At 37.9% G+C, this 22,940-nt stretch overlaps 1 protein-coding gene across 2 annotated transcripts in view; it reads left to right on the top strand.

The window, feature by feature from the left end:
- The first annotated feature begins 1,395 nt into the window (after window positions 1-1,395).
- Window positions 1,396-22,940, top strand: part of HTT (huntingtin) — a 101,451-nt gene continuing 79,906 nt past the window's right edge. Inside the window, exons 1-12 of one of the 2 annotated variants that reach the window (XM_060778022.2) lie at window positions 1,396-1,717; window positions 6,134-6,217; window positions 6,925-7,045; window positions 9,000-9,059; window positions 10,446-10,525; window positions 11,893-12,031; window positions 12,404-12,545; window positions 14,038-14,216; window positions 14,637-14,841; window positions 15,359-15,406; window positions 20,063-20,146; window positions 22,056-22,408. In XM_060778022.2, the coding sequence (XP_060634005.2) occupies window positions 1,566-1,717; window positions 6,134-6,217; window positions 6,925-7,045; window positions 9,000-9,059; window positions 10,446-10,525; window positions 11,893-12,031; window positions 12,404-12,545; window positions 14,038-14,216; window positions 14,637-14,841; window positions 15,359-15,406; window positions 20,063-20,146; window positions 22,056-22,408 (1,647 nt within the window). In that variant the 5' untranslated portion in view covers window positions 1,396-1,565. The remainder of the gene's footprint in view (window positions 1,718-6,133; window positions 6,218-6,924; window positions 7,046-8,999; window positions 9,060-10,445; window positions 10,526-11,892; window positions 12,032-12,403; window positions 12,546-14,037; window positions 14,217-14,636; window positions 14,842-15,358; window positions 15,407-20,062; window positions 20,147-22,055; window positions 22,409-22,940) is intronic. The other variant, XM_060778023.2, reaches the window with a different exon arrangement.

Raw genomic sequence — 22,940 nt, forward strand, 5'->3', positions numbered from 1 at the left:
GGTCGGCCCCTCTTCCTTTTGCCTTCCACTTTCCCCAGCATCATTGTCTTCTCTAGGCTTTCCTGTCTCCTCATGATGTGGCCAAAGTACTTCAACTTTGTCTCTAGTATCTTTCCCTCCAATGAGCAGTCGGGCTTTATTTCCTGGAGGATGGACTGGTTGGATCTTCTCGCAGTCCAAGGCACTTTCAGCACTTTCCTCCAGCACCACAGTTCAAAAGCATCTCTCTTCCTTCACTCAGCCTTCCCTAAGGTCCAGCTCTCACATCCGTAGGTTACTACAGGGAATACCATGGCTTTGACTAGGCGGATCTTTGTTGCCAGTGTGATGTCTCTACTCTTTACTATTTTATCGAGACTGGAAATTGCTCTCCTCCCAAGAAGTAAGCGTCTTCTGATTTCCTGGCCACAGTCTGCATCTGCAGTAATCTTTGCACCTAGAAATACAAAGTCTGTCACGGCCTCCACGTTTTCTCCCTCTATTTCCCAGTTGTCAATCATTCTTGTTGCCATAATCTTGGTTTTTTTGATGTTTAGCTGCAACCCGGCTTTTGCGCTTTCTTCTTTCACCTTGATTAGAAGGCTCCTCAGCTCCTCCTCGCTTTCGGCCATTAGAGTGGTGTCATCTGCATTTCTGAGGTTGTTAATGTTTCTTCCAGCAATTTTCACCCCAGCTTTGCATTCATCCAGCCCCGCACATCGCATGATGTGTTCTGCATACAAGTTAAAAAGGTTGGGTGAGAGGATGCAGCCTTGCCGTACGCCTTTCCCAATCTGGAACCAGTCTGGTGTTCCGTGGTCAGTTCTGACTGTTGCGACTTGGTCCTTGTACAGATTCCTCAGGAGAGAGACAAGGTGGCTTGGGATGCCCATCCCACCAAGAACTTGCCACAGTTTATTATGATCCACACAGTTAAAGGCTTTAGAATAGTCAATGAAGCAGAAGTAGATGTTTTTCTGAAACTCCCTGCCTTTCTCCATTATCCAGCGGATATTGGCAATCTGGTCTCTCCTTCCTCTGCCTTTTCTAAACCCAGCTTGAACATCTGGCAACTCTCGCTCCATGTATTGCTGGAGTCTTCCTTGCAGGATCTTGAGCATTACCTTACTGGTATGAGAAATAAGGGCCACTGTACGGAAGTTGGAGCAGTCTTTCGCAATAGTGGGATTTTCTGCCTTGATATCCTGGGATATAGGGCTGTGTGGAAGGGCCCTCAGAATATCAAGGCAGCTAATCTGTAATACCTGCTTTGAACTGGGTTATCTGAGGCCCCTTCCATACAGCTGGCCAGGAGGCGGAGCGTATCCTCCTCTACTTGGCGCTGATTGGCGTTTGGCCTGCCTTTCAAGGGGAAGCCCGGAAGTGGCGAGGGGACAAGGACACGGCGAGGGGGCGTTCCGTCGCGGTGCCGCGGGGAATGACGGGAGCTTTCCAAGATGGCGTCGGTGCGCTGGAGGCGGGCTGAGGGCGCTTGCCTGCTCTGAGTTCCGAGGCCTGCTGTGCTGCCCTGAGCGGGAAGGCGCCGGAGGAGTGGGCTTCCTTCTCGGAGCCCTCCGAGTGTAGTCATGGCCACCATGGAGAAGCTGATGAAGGCCTTCGAGTCCCTCCGCTCCTTCCAGCAGCAGCAGAGCCCTGCCGCCATTCCAGCGGGCGCCTCAGCCGCTTCCTCGGCCGGAGTGGCCGCCGCCTCCGCCGCCGAGGAGCCCCCTCAGAGACCGTGAGTCCGGGCGGGGAGAGGCCAGGCTGGGCCTGTCTCTTTGCCTGTCTTCCTGTCTGTGGGGATTCCCCCGGAGACCGGGGCATTTGTCCTGAGGGGATGGAGCCTATGGAATCCCGCCTTTCTTCCAAAGATGGGACTCGAGGAAGCTTATGACAGAAAGCGACCTCGATCTAAAATCATGGGTAGCAAAAGCAGCCACACTCTCTTTCAGTCCCATGTTTGGATTAGCCTTGTGAATTGAATTCTTTCGATTCTTGTATTGTCGAAGGCTTTCAAGGCCGGAATCACTGAGGTCTCACTACCTCTGAGGATGCTTGCCATAGATGCAGGCGAAACGTCAGGAGAGAATGCCTCTAGACCATGGCCATACAGCCCGAAAAAACCTACAATAACCCACTTTCGATTCCTGCCGTGCAGGATCAGCCCACCAAAACCCCCTCAGCAAGTGCTTCCTTGTAACGGTTTTTTTTAAAAAAATTATTTATTAATTATAATTATAGTAATTATATAAATTAATTAATATATTCCCCCATTTGGGGATTCAAAGATTACTGCAACGCACTCTACATGGGGCTGCCTTTGAAGACAGTTCGGAAACTGCAGTTAGTCCAACGGGCGGCAGCCAGATTCCTAACAGGAGCTACATACAGGGAGCATACCACCCCCTTGTTGTGTCAGCTCCACTGGCTGCTTGTCCAATTCTGAGCTCAATTCAAAGTGCTGGTTTTTACCTATAAAGCTCTATACCAGTGGTTCTCAACCTGGAGTCCCCAGATGTTTTTGGCCTTCAACTCCCAGAAATCCTAACAGCTGGTAAACTGGCTGGGATTTCTGGGAGATGTAGGCCAAAAACATCTGGGGACCCCAGGTTGAGAACCACTGCTCTATACGATTCCGGCCCAGCTTACTTGTCCGAACACATCTGCCTCTACGTCCCACCTCATAACTTAAGATCATCCGGGGAGGCCCTGCTCTCGCTCCTGCCAACATCGCAAACGCGGCTGGCGGGGATGAGAGACTGGGCCTTCTCAGCTGTAGCCGCCCGCCTGTGGAACACGCTTCCAAATGAAATACAATCGACCCCATCCCTCCTGGTGTTCAGGAAGAAATTAAAATCTTGGTTTTGGGACCAGGCTGTCGGACAATAAACATAAAGCAGCACTTTGACTGGAAATGGATTGGCAAGACGATACGTATGACGATACGGTTTTATGGCTCTATCAGTGGGTTTGTGGACTGAGTATTTTTTTTTCATGACTTATGATAATTTGGTTATAATTAACTGCTATTGTTTTAACTCTGTATGTATTTATGGTTTTATACTGTGTTATTGATTGTGGCATCGAATTGCTGCCCTTGTTAGCTGCTCTGAGTCCCCCCTCGGGGGTTGAGAAGGGCGGGGTAAAAATGCTGAAAAATAAATAAAGTGGCCAACAACTAGGTATAAAACATACAAAGTACATTGGGATAATAAAAATAAACAGATTTTTTAAAAAAATGACAACTGAAACATAATAAAGCAGTTACACCATAACAGAATATGTTACAGATTAAAATACATTCAGCACTTTAGGTATAGTTAAAACTAAATACAGTGTTCCCTCACTTATTGCGGGAGTTACATTCCAGGACCTCCCGCAATAAGTGAAAAACCGCGATGTAGGGACACTATATTTATTTTAATATTTATACATTATTTTAGTAGTTATACACTATTTTACGTCTTTATAAACTTAAAATAAAGGAAAGGAAAGGAAGGAAAGGCCCTTCAAGGCTGGAGGGAGGGAGTACTGAGGAGGAAAAGTGTTTTGGAGGCCGCGGCAGCAAAACTTGCGAAACAGCGAAAATACCACAATATATATTTTAAATTAATATTTTTTGAAAACCGCAAAACAGCGCATCCGCTGAAAGCGAACCACGAAGTAGTGAGGGAACACTGTAAACATAAACCAAAGTAATTATCTGTTCTAATACCACTTGTCCATAAAGGTATTGCAGGAAAAAGATTCAGCTCAAATGCTACTATGGCGCCTATCACTCTTGTATTATTCTTCCTTGAAGGCCTGATTCCAGAGAAAAGTTTTTATCTGGCACCTGAAAGTTAGTGAAGGGGAGACCATTCTGATGTCTTTCGGGAGTTCCAGGGCCGTGCAGCAACTACCGAAAAGGCCCTGTCTTGTTCCCACCAACTGTATTTGCGAAGGTGGTGGGATTGGGAGAAGGACTTCTGTTGATCTCAGAGCTCATGCAGCTTCATAGAAGGAGATGCAGTCTTTTAAGTTGACTGGGCTTTAAAGCTTCTTTAAATTAAAGTGCTGTCATTGACTTCAGTCCTGCCCAGAAAGTACAGTGTGGCCATTGAAAGACCGAGGCCCCTTCCACACAGCTGCATGAAATCCAAATTGAACTGGACTTGGACAATCCAGTTCAAAGCAGATACTGTGGATTCTCTGCCTTGATATTCTGTGTTTTATGGCTGTGTGGAAGGGCTGTGAGTGATATAAAATAAAAATAATTTCTACAAACACATCTGTTTTTTTTAAAAACATAATTAGTGGATCTACAAAGGATACTCTATAACCTACCCAAAAAAAGAAAGAAAAAACAAAAAAACTATAACTTTTTCAATCTCTTCAGTCTTTCAGGCCTCTTCCACACAACTGTATAAAATCCCACATTATCTGCTTTCAACTGGGTTATATGGCAGATAACCCAGTTCAAAGCAGATATTGTGGATTCTCTGCCTTGATATTCTGAGTTATACGACTGTGTGGAAGGACCCTCAATGACCAGTAATTTGGTGTCGGGTCTCATTGGATAGGGCTTGACTTGTTCTAGGGAAGTCCTTTCCATTTCTCGCAGGGGAAAGTGTATTGTCTTGTTGCCAGCCTCTTCTGTTAGAATTTCTGTTATCCTTTACCTTCCACATTTTTGGAAAAGGAAATCTGATCTGAAGGGGAGAGAAGAATCTTCCATTTTCATTATGTTTTCTGCAGTGAACAAAGGGCATCTCATATTTCTTTGGGCTTTTGCAAGAATCTGCCAGGTTCTGCATACTATAGAGGTGTGTGCAGGGAATTCAGTGCCTTTCTCTTGGGCAGGCCAAAGAGAGGAAAGCTGTTTGCCCCAAAGAGGAGAGGTGCTGCAGTTGGGGCTGCAAGTGGATTTCTGAAATTTAAGACTTTTAAAATTCTCTTGATTGCTTTCTGACACTAGCTTTCTACAATGCCCATTTAAAATCAAAGTCCATAGATTTCAGTAGCTTATTAGATACCTGATGATTTCTTTGCCTGTGCAAGTGCAGTTGGTTGAAAACAAAAAGCAGTAGATCTATTCTTTGTAAGCTTTGGAAGTCAATATAAAATTCAATTTCTCTTTCTATGGAAATGATTGATTAGTTGCAAGGAAAGACAACTAATTATTTGTTCAAATATGTTTTTCTCCTAGTTCACCCGCATGCTTTTGGGCTTTTCAGTTTGTTTGGCCTGAACTGGGAATGACTAATGCATGGTATCTTTACTGAAGCTTATTCAGTAGTAGAGCATCTCCATTGTGAACTTGTTTACTCAAGAGTGTTTTGTTGTGTGTCTTTTGAGTAATTTCTGTCTTATGACGAACCTATCATAACCTTGTCCAGAGGTGTTTTGCCATTATCTTCCTCTGGTGCCACCTATGTGTCTAAGTCTGAGCAGTAATCCAAACCTTGGTCTCCCTGGAGTTTTACACATTATCCTGGCTCTTTGAGTTGTGTTGCTAGTATGAATTGTAAGAACTGAATAGAGGTTGGTCTTGGGGCATCAATTTGCTTACTGCCTTGCTTTTCTAGAAGCCTTAACATTTTTAGTCCAGGAAACTTGTATGCAGGCGGGGGAAAGGGTGCAGATGTTGTCTAGCCTCTTCACTTTTTGAATTGTACAGATTTTATTTTTTTGCATTACTGTTGCATGATTATTACATAATTTCTGTATGTGTATAGTAGGCCCTCTGTATCTACAGATTTTGACATGAAAATATCAGCCCCCCCCCCCCCAAAAAATCCTGAAAGCAAGCCTTGATTTTACCATTTTATATATCTCTATATAAGGGAAACAATTTTATTGCATCATTGTATATAATGAGATTTGATCCCTGATATATTTTGTTATCCACAGGAGGTCCTGGAACAAAATCCCATAGGACAGACATCCTCAAACTGCAACCCTCCAGATCCCAGAAGTCCTAGCCAGCTTGTTCAATGGTCAGGAATTCTAGAAGTTGGTGGCCCAAACAGCTGGAGGGTCATAGGTTGAGGATGCCTTCTATAGAATACCAAGGACACTGTGTAATGTTTTTGGTTTGGAGAAAAACTATTATTTTAAAAGTTAAGGTTTTCATTTTATAACTGAAATCTTTATTTTCTTCCTCATATTCTAGAAAGAAAGAGCTTTCCACAACTAAAAAAGATCGAGTCAATCATTGTCTAACAATTTGTGAAAATATAGTTGCTCAGTCCTTGAGGTAAGTATTTGAGGATTCTCTTCATGTACATATTGATTTTGGTGACTGAGAATATGAAAACAAGTTGTTTCCCGCCTTTTAAGAATTCAGTATGCTTTTGAAACAGAGTAAGGGTCCATAATTTTACATTTAGTTGCAGCATGAAACCCGGACAAGGATGTCAGACTCACAATTTTCTTCTTCCACTTTTGAATAGAAAAGTTGGCCTTGACCAAAGTAAAGAGAGAAATTAAGCAAGCAGTTCCATGTTGGGTTCCCCTATAGGTGTGTCTTGTTACTAGATATATGGTTTGAATCGTGGCTGGATAAATAGAACTTTGTCCAATAGTTAAACTTTTCCTTCAGAGATTTATACCTACGTTTGATAGTAGTTTTACCTTTTTGTTGTACAATTCAAAGATCTAGCATAAAAAGCAGAAGTTTCTAAACAACTCATATTAGAAGCACCAAAGCCAGGTGTTCAGTAAAAGGAAGAGGAAGTGAATTGGCACCTGTCATATTCTCAGGACAATAATCCTGTTTTTATTGCCTGTTGTTCAGATAGTTTCTAGTCCTCCCAAGGCCATTTAACATCCCAGACAGGGCAGTTTTCAGTTTTTTTTAAAAAAATATGTTTTCTGGCTTAAAATGATCAAGGGTAGCAGAAAACATAGTTGTGTTGCAAAATCCAACTAGTAAGACTTGTGTTAATTTTTTATTTATTTAAGGAACTCTCCAGAATTTCAGAAGTTACTGGGAATTGCTATGGAACTTTTCCTTCTCTGCAGTGATGATGTGGAGTCAGATGTAAGAATGGTTGCGGATGAATGTCTAAACAAAGTAATAAAAGTAAGTTTTATTTAATTTTTTGATCAATAATTGCTGATAAACATGTAAATGCGTCAAACTGCTTTTACATAGTGAGATCCTTTAGGATGTAAGATCATTTAGGAGAAAACATGATAAAAATATTAATTGTTTTATGAATTAAACAATTAGAATTACAAAGTTGGAAGGAAACCAACCCTCTGCCATGCAAGAATCCATAGCAGAAGCACCTCTGGAAAATGGCTGTATAATCTCTGTTTAAATGTTTCTAAAGGGGAATTGTGCACCATGCTGTAGGTTACCATTAGGAAGTTCTTCCTAATTCACCCTTTGCAATCTGAATCCTTTGGTTCATTGGTGCTCAAACTGCTCCTCCATGTATTTTGGACTTCAGCCCCCAGAAATCTCAGCCAGTTTACCAGCTGTTAGGAATTGTGGAAGCTGAAGTCCAAAATATCTGGAGGAGCACCGTTTGAGAACCAGTGTTTTGGTTCATGTCATAGTTTCAGAATAGCAGGAAAAAAGTTGTTTAATTCTTTATTTTAATTACCTTCAGATACTTATAAAAGTGATAGTCATCATAAATCTGAGGGGTGATAAAGCAAATCAAATTTGGACTTCCATTGCATTGGCTCATAAACTGAATGTTGCAGGTATCACCTCACCTCACATCTGTCACTAGAACTGACTTAGAGCTAGTTACTACCTTTCCTTTGCAGCTAGCCATAGATCTACAAGGCATAGATACTTTCTAGCTATTGAGAGAAAGAACCATTCTCCAGCAACCCCCCTAAATACAAGCAAATTCCAGCATGGTTAAAGCATGACAGCATCCATCATCCAGTGTAAATAGTCGATATAAACAAATACAACAAATGAGGAATAAACATGGCAGGACTCATGCTCGTGACACATAACCATTCCCAGTTGTAAAATGTGCCAGTATAGAGGGAGAAAGGCCAAGCAATGTGACAAGAGCTACAGTGCTTAACATTTATTTGGTGATCCCTTGTGTTGGGTACTATAGTAGCTTATCAGTTCTCTTTTAGTCAAGAGAAATTGGATATTTGCCAATGATCTGTTGCTTGTGGAATGAATAGCAAGAGACATCTAAAGGAGAACTAGATTACAGATGCTTATTTTTTCTTTGTTAATTATGTACATACTTTTGCTATAAAGTATATGATCTTCTGTATGGTCTTATTTGTGGCTTCTATAACAGTACATTTTCAGTCAAACAATTTCAAGTTCTTTGGGAGAAGTAAGGTTATTCTTAGTATGAAATGCTTCGAACCATTGTGTTGCATATTGTAAGTACATAGTTTTTGAGCTCTGGGGTTCCATCCAACCTATTCAGCATTCTCGTCTGGATGACTGATAAAGTTGTGCACAAGTGGGACCCATAGCAAAATGTGAGATCGGGTTTAGGGCTGCACTATTCCAGGTAGTTACTGTATCTTCAAAACTCTCTTCCATTTCCTCTTCACTTTGTTTTTAATCCCCCCCCCCTCTATTGTCAAATCAAATCTGAATAGCTACTGAGACTATTTTGATTGCTTTTCTGAAAGTCGTTTTTTGGTGTAATATGTAGATTTTCTTAAACTGTTGATACTTTTATTGTGTGAACAGTAGCAGCAGTATTCAGATCTAAGCATCAGAAATTGATTGTTCACTAGGAAGCAACACTCTCATAGATCAGAAGCCTTATGGGCATTCTCAGTGTTTGTGGGATCTGCATATATCTTAACATTCATTTAACAATCCTTTGTAGTATTCTGAAGTTTTCTTAATGCTCAGGTGGAAATTTGTTTTTGTAAAACATTGGTGTCAGAAGTAATGAGATGTGGGAGTCATCCATGTACTCAACTATCAACTATCATTTACATTGGGAGATTGATAGCAAGATGCCAAATCAACATGCAAGCTTTTGAATGTTTAAGAGGTATTTGAATTTTACCATTTTGTTTCATTCTAGGCTTTGATGGACTCCAATCTTCCTAGGTTACAGTTAGAACTTTATAAAGAAATTAAAAAGGTGAGGCACTTTTATTGCTTGAAGTTCTAAATCTGTTCAAATTTGCAGTCAATTATAAAAACATGTGATAAATAATGATAAATAGTTGGGCATTAATAGACCTATGGTGTGTGCCTTCAAGTCTGTCAAATTACTGCAACCTACGAATTTCATATTACTGACAGCTTAAACAGCAATGCTATTCACTATGTAAACTGAGTTATGTTAATGTTTGTAATAAAGAAGTCTGAAATCAAATCAAAGCTGAATTATCGCAAACTAAAATGACTAAATTGAGTCCACTGTACTTTGGACATAACCATGATGCTGGGAAAATGTAAAAAAAAAATAAGGAAGGAATGCCACATCATGGATGAAAGTTGAAGAGGACAGCTATTAACAGAATATTTTGGAAGTCTGTTGTTTTTTAGTGTTGCTGCGAATTGAAGTGAACTAGAGAGTATGTAACAACAATTTGGCAGAGGTTATTGTTGTGTTAATTTATACCCTGCTTTTTCCCTCCACAAAGAAAACTCAAAAGTGGTGCACATTAAAAGCATTTCAATACAATTATAAATCCAAAAATATAAATACATTAAAATAGAATTAAACATCAATGTTATTAATTATTAATTAGCAGTTAAAATCCCTAAAATTTATTTTAAAAGTATTGAAAGCTAAAATCACAGAACTCAATGACTTGATCTTATAAACCTTTTTCTTTAAATGCCTGCCTGAGTTAAAAGGCTTTTTAAAGATAAAAGTCTATAAGTCAACTGCAAAAACTTAGTTTACTTATAGTATACCGTTACTGACATTTTATGTGCTCAAAACTTTGTCTAGAAAAGCATTTTACCTATTTCAGAACATTTTCCTTCACTATGATATTGCAAATTTGTTAGGGTCTGTGCTGGGAGACCATTCAGGTTTTTAAGATGTCAGAAAAAGCATATTTTATTTGAACACCTATATTTTTAATAAAATCTCAGTTTTATTTATAGATATATATTATTTATAGATATATTTACTATTCTATAAACTTCATAAGATAGGCACATTTCCTAATGACAATATGAATATGTTAGTTTTCATTACATCCTAAAAGATAATGTGCTGCCTACTACATTTCGGGAGCCTTCTTGGAGATAACATTCTGTCAGTTCAATTGGCCTATTATCTAGTAAAACTTACTATTGTTCAAAAGAATTGTTAACTCTTATTACAGTGTTCCAAGTGGATATGTTAACTCGTAACATAAGTTAGAAAAAAATCATTTCCTGAATAGAAATTCCTAGTCTAGATTTTGTTCTGATCTAGAGATGCAAACACATGTTAAATGTTCTTTCTCAAAATAAAAGCAGACTGAAATTGGGTGATTCACATATTTTTTCAATTCTATCTGGCTAGAATGGTGCTTCTCGAAGTCTGCGTGCTGCTCTTTGGAGATTTGCTGAACTCGCACACCTTGTTCGACCACAGAAATGCCGGTGAGATTGTTTTTCAGGAATTATGTGTAGATACTTTCATATTTTGGGCTAGTTCAGATGCAGTAAGTTCAGGACAAAATAAAAGTTCTTTGTAGTTATGCGTTCTTTCTGATACTTGAATCTTGTGCTTCTGTGTACACCAGGAACAGATTTCCTATGACATCTCCATTCCATGCTTCCTCAACCTGGCGCCCTCTAGGTCTGTTAGGTTACTTAGTTGTTTTTTTTAACCTTTTGGTATGGTAGTTCTGTAGATCTGGAATATATCAAGTTAATTAAAATTGCTTTGATCCATGGCCTTTGTTTTATGGTATATTTTGTCTCATGTGTTTTTTAATATTTACATGAAACAGTTGGGGAAAGGTTTTTGGAAGTTTCAGCCAAGGTGTTGTCACTATGCAGCTGACAAACACCTTTATCTTCCATGTACATTTGAAGATTCTCAAACTTTGGAATGAAGTTCTGAATGAGACCACCCAGTTGCCTTACTCAGGCCCCATATATGCAGTTTAATGCACTTTCAAACTGGTATTGAAGGAAATTGTTTCATTATGTAGATGATTACATAGGGAATCATGGAATCAGTTTGAGGTCTCAATGGTGCCACATAGGACTGATGCACATTAAGTGCTTTCTTTCATGCACTTTTTAGGGAATTTGTTGCCGGACCAGTAGTTTGAAACTAGCTTTGATCTACATTGAATGGTCAGTGTATGGTATAAATGACCATTTGCAATAAGATGTTTTGATAATTTACAGGATTCTGATTTCATTTTTCCTCCAGAGAACAATATCATTTTAACCATTGAGCCATTCCAACTTTATGATGTTATCTTTCATAATGTTATTTGGAAAATGGATCTTTAGGTTTATTTTTAGTGTTACTTCTGACCTACCCATCTTGGTTGGGTCTACTAATCTTCTAAAGAAAAGAAGAGGTTGTTTTTCTTCCACTTGGTATGTAGGATGCTTCCTTAATCATGAATTACTCTCGTTGTTTTGACAAGACAGGAATGATATGTCACAGGGCCCTTCCACACAGCCTTATATTCCAGAATATAAAGGCAGGAAATCCCACACTAACTGAGTGTGTACTCAGATAACCCAGTTCAAAGCAGATATTGTGGGAATTTCTGCCTTGATATTCTGGGATATAGGGCTGTGTGGAAGGGCCCACAGTTTTCTGTACAAGTTTCCTTCTTCATAGTTCTTACCTTGCTTTGATGAGAGAAAGCTTTCACAACTATTTTTCTTAATATCTTCCATAAGAAATCTTCTTTCCTGTGTCTAATACAACAAATCTAATACAACATTTTTTTTGTTTGGCCACATTATACAATAATATTTTATATCTTTTGTGCTTGCAGACCTTATTTTGTAAACCTTTTGCCCTGTCTAACACGAGTGAGCACTCGATCTGAGGAATCAGTACAAGAGACCTTGGCTGCAGCAATACCAAAAATCATGGCAGCTTTTGGAAATTTTGCAAATGATAATGAAATTAAGGTATAGTTATCTGAAATGTTTTTTGTATTTCACCCTAAAATTGTTGTAGTTGATAAATTAATTGCCTGCAATGTTAATTTTTTATTACTAGTAATACATATATTTTTAAAAGTGCAAAACCAGCAAAATTCCGAAATGCTAGCAGTTATTCTTAAATCCTGACTGTATGGTGAATTAGAGCTTTGTTTTATTTACTCCCAACCTTCCCTTGATTTTACATGAAGTAAATTTATACATTAATATGTGTTGTAAAAGCCATTCTCTGGAACACTGTTGCTTCTCAGAGTAAAGTTCAAGCAACAGTTGAAAAAACTTAGTTCTCAGTGTCTTTGCAGACAAATGAAACAGTAACGAAAGTTTCTTTCACTCTAGATTTTATTGAAAGCATTTGTAGCTAACCTTAAGTCCACGTCACCTACTATACGTCGAACGGCAGCTGCGTCGGTAGTGAGCATTTGCCAGCATTCGCGAAGAACACAGTATTTTTATACTTGGCTTCTGAATGTACTATTAGGTAAGGTGGTGTTTCAGATTTTGATTAAATATTAGAAAATAGTTGGTCAGACAGAAAGTTTGATGGATAGGGAGAGATAGAGATGTAAGAGGTATATGCACAGAATTTAGAGACACGTGGGCTTGTGTGTGTACACATTCACAATGGATAGAAATGTTCTGTTGGCATTCACTCTCAGGCACGCTATCTTACTTAATGGGGATGCATGTACATTCTTTCTTGATGAGAGTCATGCACACACACTCTTCACAAATTCCTCCATCTCTTTTCCTGCTATGGAGCTATGAGGAAAGGCAGGAAGGAAGGTAAAACCCAAAGAGCTGGAAATCTTTCTCAACAGTAAATGGGGATGAAGGGAATAGCAATTGCATAGTTTATCAGTCAATGAGAGTTTATAGTTTTCATTATACCTAAACAAATTTTGATATATATTTTCTTTCAGTGAAACAGTGTTTTTTTTTTTGTTCTTTTGCCCGTTGTATGTGTAATTATGCAACAGCATGGAAGGGTACTGTGTATCATATCCTATTTGTAGACTTAATCTATTTACTTGTTAATTATTGCTGAACAAAACAATTTCATAAATAGGCCTAAGATATGATCCATCATGGCTTTTCGTATGTTCTTTGTTCGTTTTGTATGCCTGACATCTGAAGGATGAGTTCTGATAGATAAGGAATGGGAATAATAATTTCTTATGTCATTTTTAAATTAAAATTGAAACTGATGCTGATCAGATGCATCTGTAAAATAGACTCTGGGCATATTATTGATAAAATATGGAAGTTAGAAACAATAAAAACAGTATGTTATATAAAGCATTTCCTTTGTAAAAAATTACAATATGTAACATGATTTTTGTTCCTGTGTTATAATCCTAACTGATTCTATCATAACATGGAAAAAGTTTATTAATATGCAAAAACGTTGTTTTTGTGGTCTGCACAAAAAAATTAAATATGGCCTATGAAAGGTAAAAAAATGGCACAATGGAAGGCTAAAATGGCAGCCACAAAAACAAAGATTTGGGAGTATAACAACTACTTTCAAAGTAAGCATTACACAATTAAATAGGTAATAACATTTTCAAACCAGGAAGATAATTTTTTTCAAATTTTGTTACATAGTGTCATAGGGAGAATAAATTGTATCAAGGCTAATATAGTGGCCCATCAATTGCATTGATTGAAAATGCTGTGGCCATTTGAGATTATTATTTTTCCTTTCCTTATCAGAAAAGTATTATGAAAGTAGTTGTTTGAATTTGCATATTTTGTTAGTTTAGGGAAACATTAATATCTAAAAATAATTGTAGGTAAAATACAATATCTGAGCAAGCGTACAGTAAGTAAAAGAGGGCTATACTTTTTTTTGGGAGGGGGGTGGGTTGGAACCTGAAAACATTATATTGGGAAATACCTATTTTAAGTTTTAAAAAGTTAAAAGATTAATTTCTAAAAATCTTTTTAAACCATTGTTCTGAACTTCATAGGTTTATTATTTCCCATGGAAGATGAATATCCCAGTGTCTTAATTCTTGGGGTATTGCTCACCTTAAGATATCTGATACCTTTGCTACAGCAGCAGGTGAAAGATACAAGTCTTAAAGGTAGCTTTGGTGTGACACAGAAAGAAACTGAGATTTCTCCGTCTTTAAATCAGCTTGTACAGGTAAGAAAGAAAATGACAGGTGTTTATCTTTTTTACAGTGCAATCTTATGTGTTTCTCCTAAGAAGTAAACCTTGTGTTTACCAGACTCTTCCAGGGTTGCATGTTATAAGATAATCTTTCTTAAATGAGGGTGAGTCAAAAATTATCCTCACTCTGGTAATATTAAAATTTCTGTTGGTTGCACTGTCATATTGGTGCTTTCTATAAAAGCTCCTATCTCCCCATTCAGTGCTGTGCCGTTTTGAAAGTTACGTCAATTTATTTGCGACTGCAATGAACGGAAAAATGGCTTGTCATTTGCATGAAAGAAGAGCTGAGTGCAGTGAAATTTTTTCAGTCAACAGTGCTCATTACAGTTAGATATTCTTGCTTCTTATTCTAAGTGTCGTCCCTCAGTTCATTCATTATATTCCTTTTAGGTTTATGAATTGAGTCTACATTATACGCAGCACCGAGACCACAATGTTGTAACTGGATCATTAGAACTGTTGCAACAGCTTTTAAGAACGCCACCTCCTAATCTTCTGCTTGCCCTGACAACTGCTGGTGGCATTACACAAGCTTGTGTATCCAAAGATGTGGTTGCCAGCAGAAACCGCAGTGATAGCATAGTTGAACTTATAGGTAAGTTACATATTTTTATTTTAAAAAAGGAATAACTGAAATGGGTATTTTCATAATCCTTAGTTAACATTTCTGTTCTAGCAAACAGCAGAATTTTTAAAAATACTTAACCAGAAGATTAATTAAAATTATATCCCAGATTAATATTAATGATTTTCTGATTAGCTGTATACTACAAGAACTAGAATAAATAGTAAATTAAGTTACCTTGCAAAAAAGCTGATTTTATTTCTCTAATTCTTACACGTTACAGAATGAGCTAAATTTTGCTTTTGACTGGAACATTTAGATAGGGAATTGAACTAATTTATTTGTCCTAGGTGTTGGAAACGCAACCTATATCTTGTAGTTAGACTTGCTGCTGGTTGTTGTCAAGAGAAGAGTTTTGTTTTACTTTCAAAAATAGCATTCCTTATAGAGACCAAAACTATTGCCAAATTTCTCAAGGGTAATTATAATTCCTTGTTGATACCTACACTGATCAGTGCCTTGATCTGTTACTTTCTGTAATTTGCAGCTGGAGGGGGGTCTTCATGCAGCCCTGTTTTTTCCAGAAAGCAAAAAGGTGATTATATATGTATACATCAAATAGCAATTTTTAGCTTTATATTTTTGTCTCTTCATTCTTTCAATTTCATAAACATTAGTTTCCATTACCACTTACCTTAGTTAGTTCGTCTGCAATTCAGTCACTAAAATACATGTAGCAATTTTTTCAAGTTACACCTGACCATTAAAAATCATTACTTTCAACAATTATGTTGTCTGCTATTGTCAGAACTGCATTCATGTTATTATTCGTAGCTATATGACTTTGCCTAAATTCTGATTTCACTGTGAAGGCTCTATCTGACTCCGACAGCTTTGTTTAAATGGATTGTCTAATTTTTTTACAATCTATTTTTCAGTTTGACTGGCTCACTTTCATTTCAAGTTCTGTGTTGCTTGTTCAATACCTGCTTGCATATTGGATATTTCAAATTCCTCTTTTTATATAATTTATTTTTGTATTAACACAACTTAAATGTGGTTTTAAAGTATTTTATTATACTCTGTTCTTTGGTTTCACTATTTTTAAAATTTAGATCTTTCGATAGAATCCATCTATTGTTATCATTAAAACAATTGCGTTTTTTTTCCAAATAGGAGTTTTAGTCAGCATTTTCCTATTCACTTATCAATATAGGTTGTTGTAGTGTATATTTCTAGTGGAAAAGCCATATAGATAAGATACCTTTATTAAGTTAAAATCATAAATCAGTAAAACATGTCTTCATTGTCTTACTTTGCCTTGGCTTCTAGCTGCCTAAACTTGCCTCATTTTCTTCTTTTGAGTAATCTTTGGCTTCCTGAAGACAATTGTTGAGAATTTGGGAATTTACTTTAGCCTTAGAGTATAGAGATCTGGCAATATTTTTCTGGAATCCTACTTTTGTACCCTATTTACTCATGTATAAGTCTAAAAATGTTAATCAAAATATCAAGCCCAAAACCCTGGGTGAACCTATCCATGGATTGGTCATCCATTGTAAGTTTTGTCTTGAAAATTTGGGAGACAAGTTAACTTTGGTTTTTCAGCATATAATAGACATTTGTATTGTGGTTATTTTATATAATCTAAATGACCAGTGCAGATGTCTGTACTGTGGGCCTATTACATCCTTCCATTGAAATCGGATCCTTGCAGCTCACCTGCCTACTGTGGTATATTTTCTTTCTTTGTTTTCTGATTATTGTCATGATTGAATGTTTAAAAGATCACAGGCAGGATTTATTTTAATATATGTGTTATTGGGATCATTCTATGCTTGTTGTTATTGTTATTTTTGCTTACGTTGTGACTGTGTGTTCTGGTGTTGTTACTTGGAAACCGCCTTCAGTTCTCTCTGGGAGATAGAGCGGTGTATAAATAAAGTTTTATTGTTTATTATACATGTCACCCCTCACTACCGACAGTTGGCCCCTAAGGATTTTTTTTGGTTGTTACTTTCCTTAATATTTATTTACTTAATTTGTATTCTTTCTTTCTCCCAGTATTGGGATTCAGGGTGGTTAACAATAAATAAACTATGCTCAGGTGCCATACACACAGCAGTGAGGTTAAGAGACTGCCTCGTTCTATGCATTTTTTACAATTCAAAATGTCATACATTCACGTTCTCTCATACTTTAAATCTCTTTTAATTTATATTATAAAAGGATATCTCTTAAAACAGCATATGAGAGGAAATATAGTGAAAGTTGAATTGATATTGCCTTTACGAGAAAGCTTCTGCAAGGTGTTAGGAATGTGAAATTGAGTATATTCCTCCCTTTGACATATACCTAAATGAAATGCAGATGCTTCTAGTCAATCCATTTCATCATAATTTGACAAGTTTTGTTGTTCATTCGTTCAGTCGTCTCCGACTCTTCGTGACCTCATGGACCAGCCTACGCCAGAGCTCCCTGTCGGCCGTTACCACCCCCAGCTCCCTCAAGGTCAGTCCAGTCACTTCAAGGATGCCATCCATCCATCTTGCCCTTGGTCGGCCCCTCTTCCTTTTGCCTTCCGCTTTCCCCAGCATAATTGTCTTCTCTAGGCTTTCCTGTCTCCTCATGATGTGGCCAAAGTACTTCAACTTTGTCTCTAGTATCCTTCCCTCCAATGAGCAGTCGGGCTTTATTTCCTGGAGGATGGACTGGTTGGATCTTCTCGCGGTCCAAGGCACTCTCAGCACTTTCCTCCAACACCACAGCTCAAAAGCATCAATCTTCCTTCGCTCAGCCTTCCCTAAGGTCCAGCTCTCACATCCGTAGGTTACTACAGGGAATACCATGGCTTTGACTAGGCGGATCTTTGTTGCCAGTCTGATGTCTCTACTCTTCACTATTTTATCGAGATTGGACATTGCTCTCCTCCCAAGAAGTAAGCGTCTTCTGATTTCCTGGCTACAGTCTGCATCTGCAGTAATCTTTGCACCTAGAAATACAAAGTCTGTCACGGCCTCCACGGTTTCTCCCTCTATTTTCCAGTTGTCAATCATTCTTGTTGCCATAATCTTGGTTTTTTTGACGTTTAGCTGCAACCCGGCTTTTGCGCTTTCTTCTTTCACCTTGATTAGAAGGCTCCTCAGCTCCTCCTCGCTTTCGGCCATCAGAGTGGTGTCATCTGCATATCTGAGGTTGTTAATGTTTCTCCCAGCAATTTTCACCCCAGCTTTGCATTCATCCAGCCCCGCACATCGCATGATGTGTTCTGCATACAAGTTAAAAAGGTTGGGTGAGAGGATGCAGCCTTGCCGTACGCCTTTCCCAATCTTGAACCAGTCTGTTGTTCCATGGTCAGTTCTGACTGTTGCGACTTGGTCCTTGTACAGATTCCTCAGGAGAGAGACAAGGTGGCTTGGTATGCCTATCCCACCAAGAACTTGCCACAATTTATTATGATCCACACAGTCAAAGGCTTTAGAATAGTCAATGAAGCAGAAGTAGATGCTTTTCTGAAACTCCCTGCCTTTCTCCATTATCCAGCGGATATTGGCAATCTGGTCTCTCGTTCCTCTGCCTTTTCTAAACCCAGCTTGAACATCTGGCAACTCTCTCTCCATGTATTGCTGGAGTCTTCCTTGCAGGATCTTGAGCATTACCTTACTGGCATGAGAGATAAGGGCCACTGTACGGAAGTTTGAGCAGTCTTTCGCATTTCCCTTTTTTGGTATGGGGATATAAGTTGATTTTTTCCAGTCTGATGGCCATTCTTGTGTTTTCCATATTTGCTGGCAAATGGCATGCATCACCTTGACAGCATCATCTTTTAAGATTTTAAACAGTTCAGCTGGGATCCCATCATCTCCTGCTGCCTTGTTGTTAGCAATGCTTCTTAAGGCCCATTCAACCTCACTCCTCAGGATGTCTGGTTCTAACTCATTCACCACACCGTCAAAGCTATCCTCGATATTGTTATCCTTCCTATACAGATCTTCTGTATAGTCTCGCCACCTTCTCTTGATCTCTTCAGCTTCTGTTAGGTCCCTGCCATCTTTGTTTCTTATCATACCAATTTTTGCCTGAAATTTACCTCCAATGTTTCTAATTTTCTGGAAGAGGTCTCTTGTCCTTCCTATCCTGTTGTCTTCTTCCACTTCCATGCATTGCTTATTTAAAAATAGTTCCTTATCTCTTCTGGCTAACCTCTGGAATTGCGCATTTAATTTGACAAGTAGTTTGTATTATTTAATGGACCTTGGTACTTGTTTTAATCTTTTGTCTAATCAGAATAACATGTTTCTTGTCCAGTACTGTCACTGTGGAGTTTGTTTTATTCCACCTTCCATCGAACAACTTTTTATCTTTTGGGCAGGATGCAAGGGAGTGCTTTACAGTTCTGTGGAGTGGGGCTCTGGTCTAGATTTGTTTATGAACAACCTAATTAAAAGAGACAAATATGTGGATTCTAAGATATATGAACTTGTATAGTTCAAGACAAGCTTGATAAAAGAGTGGTCTGTAGGCTGCAAGGGAGCTCTCTGCCAGTTTTTCTTGTAGAGGATGAATCCTTTTTGTTTTATTTTGTTTTATTTTATTTACCTCATTTATATCCTGCCTTTCTCACCCCGAAGGGGACTTATGGCAGCTCAACAAAGGCACAATTTGATGCCTTAAAATACATATAAAAATTAAACAACATATACTTTAAAATCACATAATTAAAACATATCAATTAAACTATTACTTAAATTCCCTGCTGTGGCCTTTTAGGAAGGTTGGGTGGACACTTTCCCTATGTTTCCTCACATAGGTTGTTTTAGAAGATACCCTTTTAATGTAGGAAGTAAATCAGAAGAGATTTAATATATGTCTATGAATGCGTAATATTTGGAATTGTGAGAAATTGATAAAATAAGGCGAATTCCTTGCCCTCATTGGGGATGTATGTATGTGGCACCTAGGGGGAAAGCTTGATGCATTTCATGGTTCCTATACTATTTTATTAGTCCAAAGTAGCAACAGTTCCTAGTATTTCTAGCATTACTTTTTATTATCTGTCACCATCAGCTTTTGTCCAAGGGTCCTTTGACATTCTAGTGTGATTCTATTTTATTTCCTTTTCTCAATGGTACATTAACATGTTTGAGAAAGTAAACGTTTTCTGTAGGTTATTGAAGTAATGGGAAGTAGTAAAATAATTGAAATATAACAAAATATTTTTTAAAATCTAAATTATTGCATTGATTATTAGCTAAAATATTTCTTGGAGGAGAAGAAGAAGGTTTAGAAGATGACTCTGAAACAAGATCTGAAGTCAGCAACACAAGCTTTGCAGGTTGGATATGTTATATTTATCACTGAAGTTTCTTTGACTCTTATAATTTTTCATCTTTTGTGAATGTCTTCTAGAAATGATCAATATAATTGTTATGCACAGAATAGTAATAGTTGATTTCAAGATTAATCATATATAAAAAGTAATGCTTCTAGAAATGTTTGAAAAAGTACACCTGCATTTCTGATTAATGGCATTTGATGAAGTAGATTGTTGTCCACCAAAGACTATGCTAGAAATTTCCCAATTAGTCTCAAATGTGCTCCCAGGAGCTCTTATGCTGAAAACAAATACCATATCTGTGCCTATTATTTTTGTATTTCCTTGAGCTATATATGTAATATCTCAAGATAATGTCGGTCACAGTGATGCTGTGGATAAACATGACTGCTTTGTTTGAGCTGTTTCCCGATTCTATTAGATTTCTGCATAAAATTCCTCAAAGATATTGAGGTGTGTAACATATAGTTTTACTATGATTACAGAGTCCTTTCTATCAAGAAACCACAGATGTATATTTCAGTTTGAAGTCTGTTGCACTTAAAATGTACTTGCCCATGATGAATTATATCTTATTAACATTGAAGAGTAATCCTAGGCAAGATCAGGCCATCATACACAAAGTGTCTGAACAATTGAGACATCTGAGGGTCATTTTCTAATTTCTTGATGACAGTCTCCATTCTAACAACTAAAGTGAAGCATGGAAAATCTTGAACTCTTTCAATATCCTTATCATCTACTTTAAAGTTATGCAGAACATATGTGATCATTGATTTTGCTTTCTTCCTGCTAATCTGTAAAGCTGCAATTACACTTTATTCCTTGAGTTTCTTCAGTAGCTCACTTTAATCTTTCTATTTCCTGCTATCATCTGCATGTCTTAGATTGTTGTTGTTCCTTCTCCAATTTTCACACTTCTATTCCTGGAGTCTATTCCAGCTTTATGTATGATACATTCAGTATAGTGAACTCTGCTCCCACCTCAACCCCAATACATTTCAAATAGTACCTCCTTTACATTTCAAATAGTACCTCCTATTTTGGAATCTTGAAATTGGCTTGGCAGTAATAAGACTTGGCTATAGTAATGCTAAATCTGTTTGGCATAAACAATGAATGAAGAACATTAAGTTGAAAAAAATCACTTGAGTTTAGTCACCAAATACTCCACTCTTGGAATTACTATGAAACCTTTTGAGTTCCCTTGCTACCTACACAGGCTATATTCTGCTCCCATCCTCTATCTAGGCCAGCTGATTCCCTTATTCTTCTTTGGCTACCTCCAGTGTACGAATGATTCCTGGCTAGGACTGTGGAACACATGGAGTTGCCTTAGGGTTTAATACCTTTCCAGGCATTCTAAAGCCTGAATAAGGTAAACACACAAGGAGGTGAAAACGTGTGATCCTTACCTGTCTCTTTTGTTCAGCACAAGCCACATGGTTTTTATAACATAAAGTGTTTCATGTATGCCTTGAAACTCGATACAGTTTGAGGCAATGATTTTCCAGCATTCCTGATGATGTGAACAGCTATTTGTGTGTGCGCGCCTGCTAAAGCTTATCTTTAGGAGGAGGGTTAGCATCCTCCTCCTCCTCCTCCTCTGTATTAGAATTCATGACACTTCATTAAAATTCCATATGGGGTCCCCGGAAGTCCCCACTGTACTGTGATATAATTATGCTAAGAAGAAACGGTTCAGAAATTTGTGAACTGCCATTTAGGAAAAAAAAATGAAATTAACATAGAGATACACTCTTGTTAGAACCTTTACTCATTGAATCCCCTTTGGGGAGATAAAACAAAGTATAAATAAATATAATAATACTTATTGCAATTTTATTTGGTAGCAAAAGATTTTTTGCTCCTGTATTTTATGGGTTTCCTGTTTTTTCTTCTTCTTTAGCATCCATGAAGAGTGAGTTAACTAGTGAATTAACTTCCTCAGATATACCAACAACAACAAGTTCAGTATCAGATTCCTCAGGACATGACATTATAACTGAGCAACCACGTTCTCAACATACACTACAGCCAGAATCAGACTTGACAAATTGTGATTTGACAAGTTCAGCTAACAAAGGAGATACTGACGATGATGCTCTTAGCAGAAGCTCCAGCCAAATCAGCACTGTCCAGTCAGACCCTACAGCAGACCTGAACAGTGGCACTCGGGCATCGTCTCCCATTAGTGACAGCTCCCAGACGACTACAGAAGGCCCGGATTCAGCTGTGACCCCTTCAGATTGTTCTGAAATGGTAAGTGGCTGCTGAGGAGTCTGATTTATTGCATTTCTGTACATGTTAAATTAAAAAAAAATCTGAACTTAGACATACCTGGGGTGTTTTTTTTACAGCACTGTAACATTTGAAATTGGTTAAAGTTATTTCATTCGAATAATTTAATTTATTTGATTGCTTGATTGATTGAGAGAGTACTACAATGAGAAATTGTACAGACACAAACTTGAGTAGTGTATGGACATTTACTTACTGTATATATGGTTGAAGTATTTGAAACCAAAGAGTAAAATCTACTACATTTAATTTTGGTTTTAATTCATGGATTTATTTATCTAGCCAGTAACCAATAGATCAGGGATGTTAAATCCATTGAGGGCCACATCAGTCTTATGGTTGCCTTGAAAGGGCTGCTGAATCTATGGATACAGAGGGACAACTATAGTTTGTTTTTTTTACATAGTGGTTGGTGCTCTTTAGTTTTTAGCTAGTTTGGTCCCCAGAACTCAAATTGAATGACAACTTCCATCACTTTTGTTTATCTGCCATG

Source organism: Anolis sagrei, chromosome 5, assembly GCF_037176765.1.
Source record: "Anolis sagrei isolate rAnoSag1 chromosome 5, rAnoSag1.mat, whole genome shotgun sequence".
In the NCBI taxonomy this organism is placed as follows: domain Eukaryota; kingdom Metazoa; phylum Chordata; class Lepidosauria; order Squamata; family Dactyloidae; genus Anolis; species Anolis sagrei.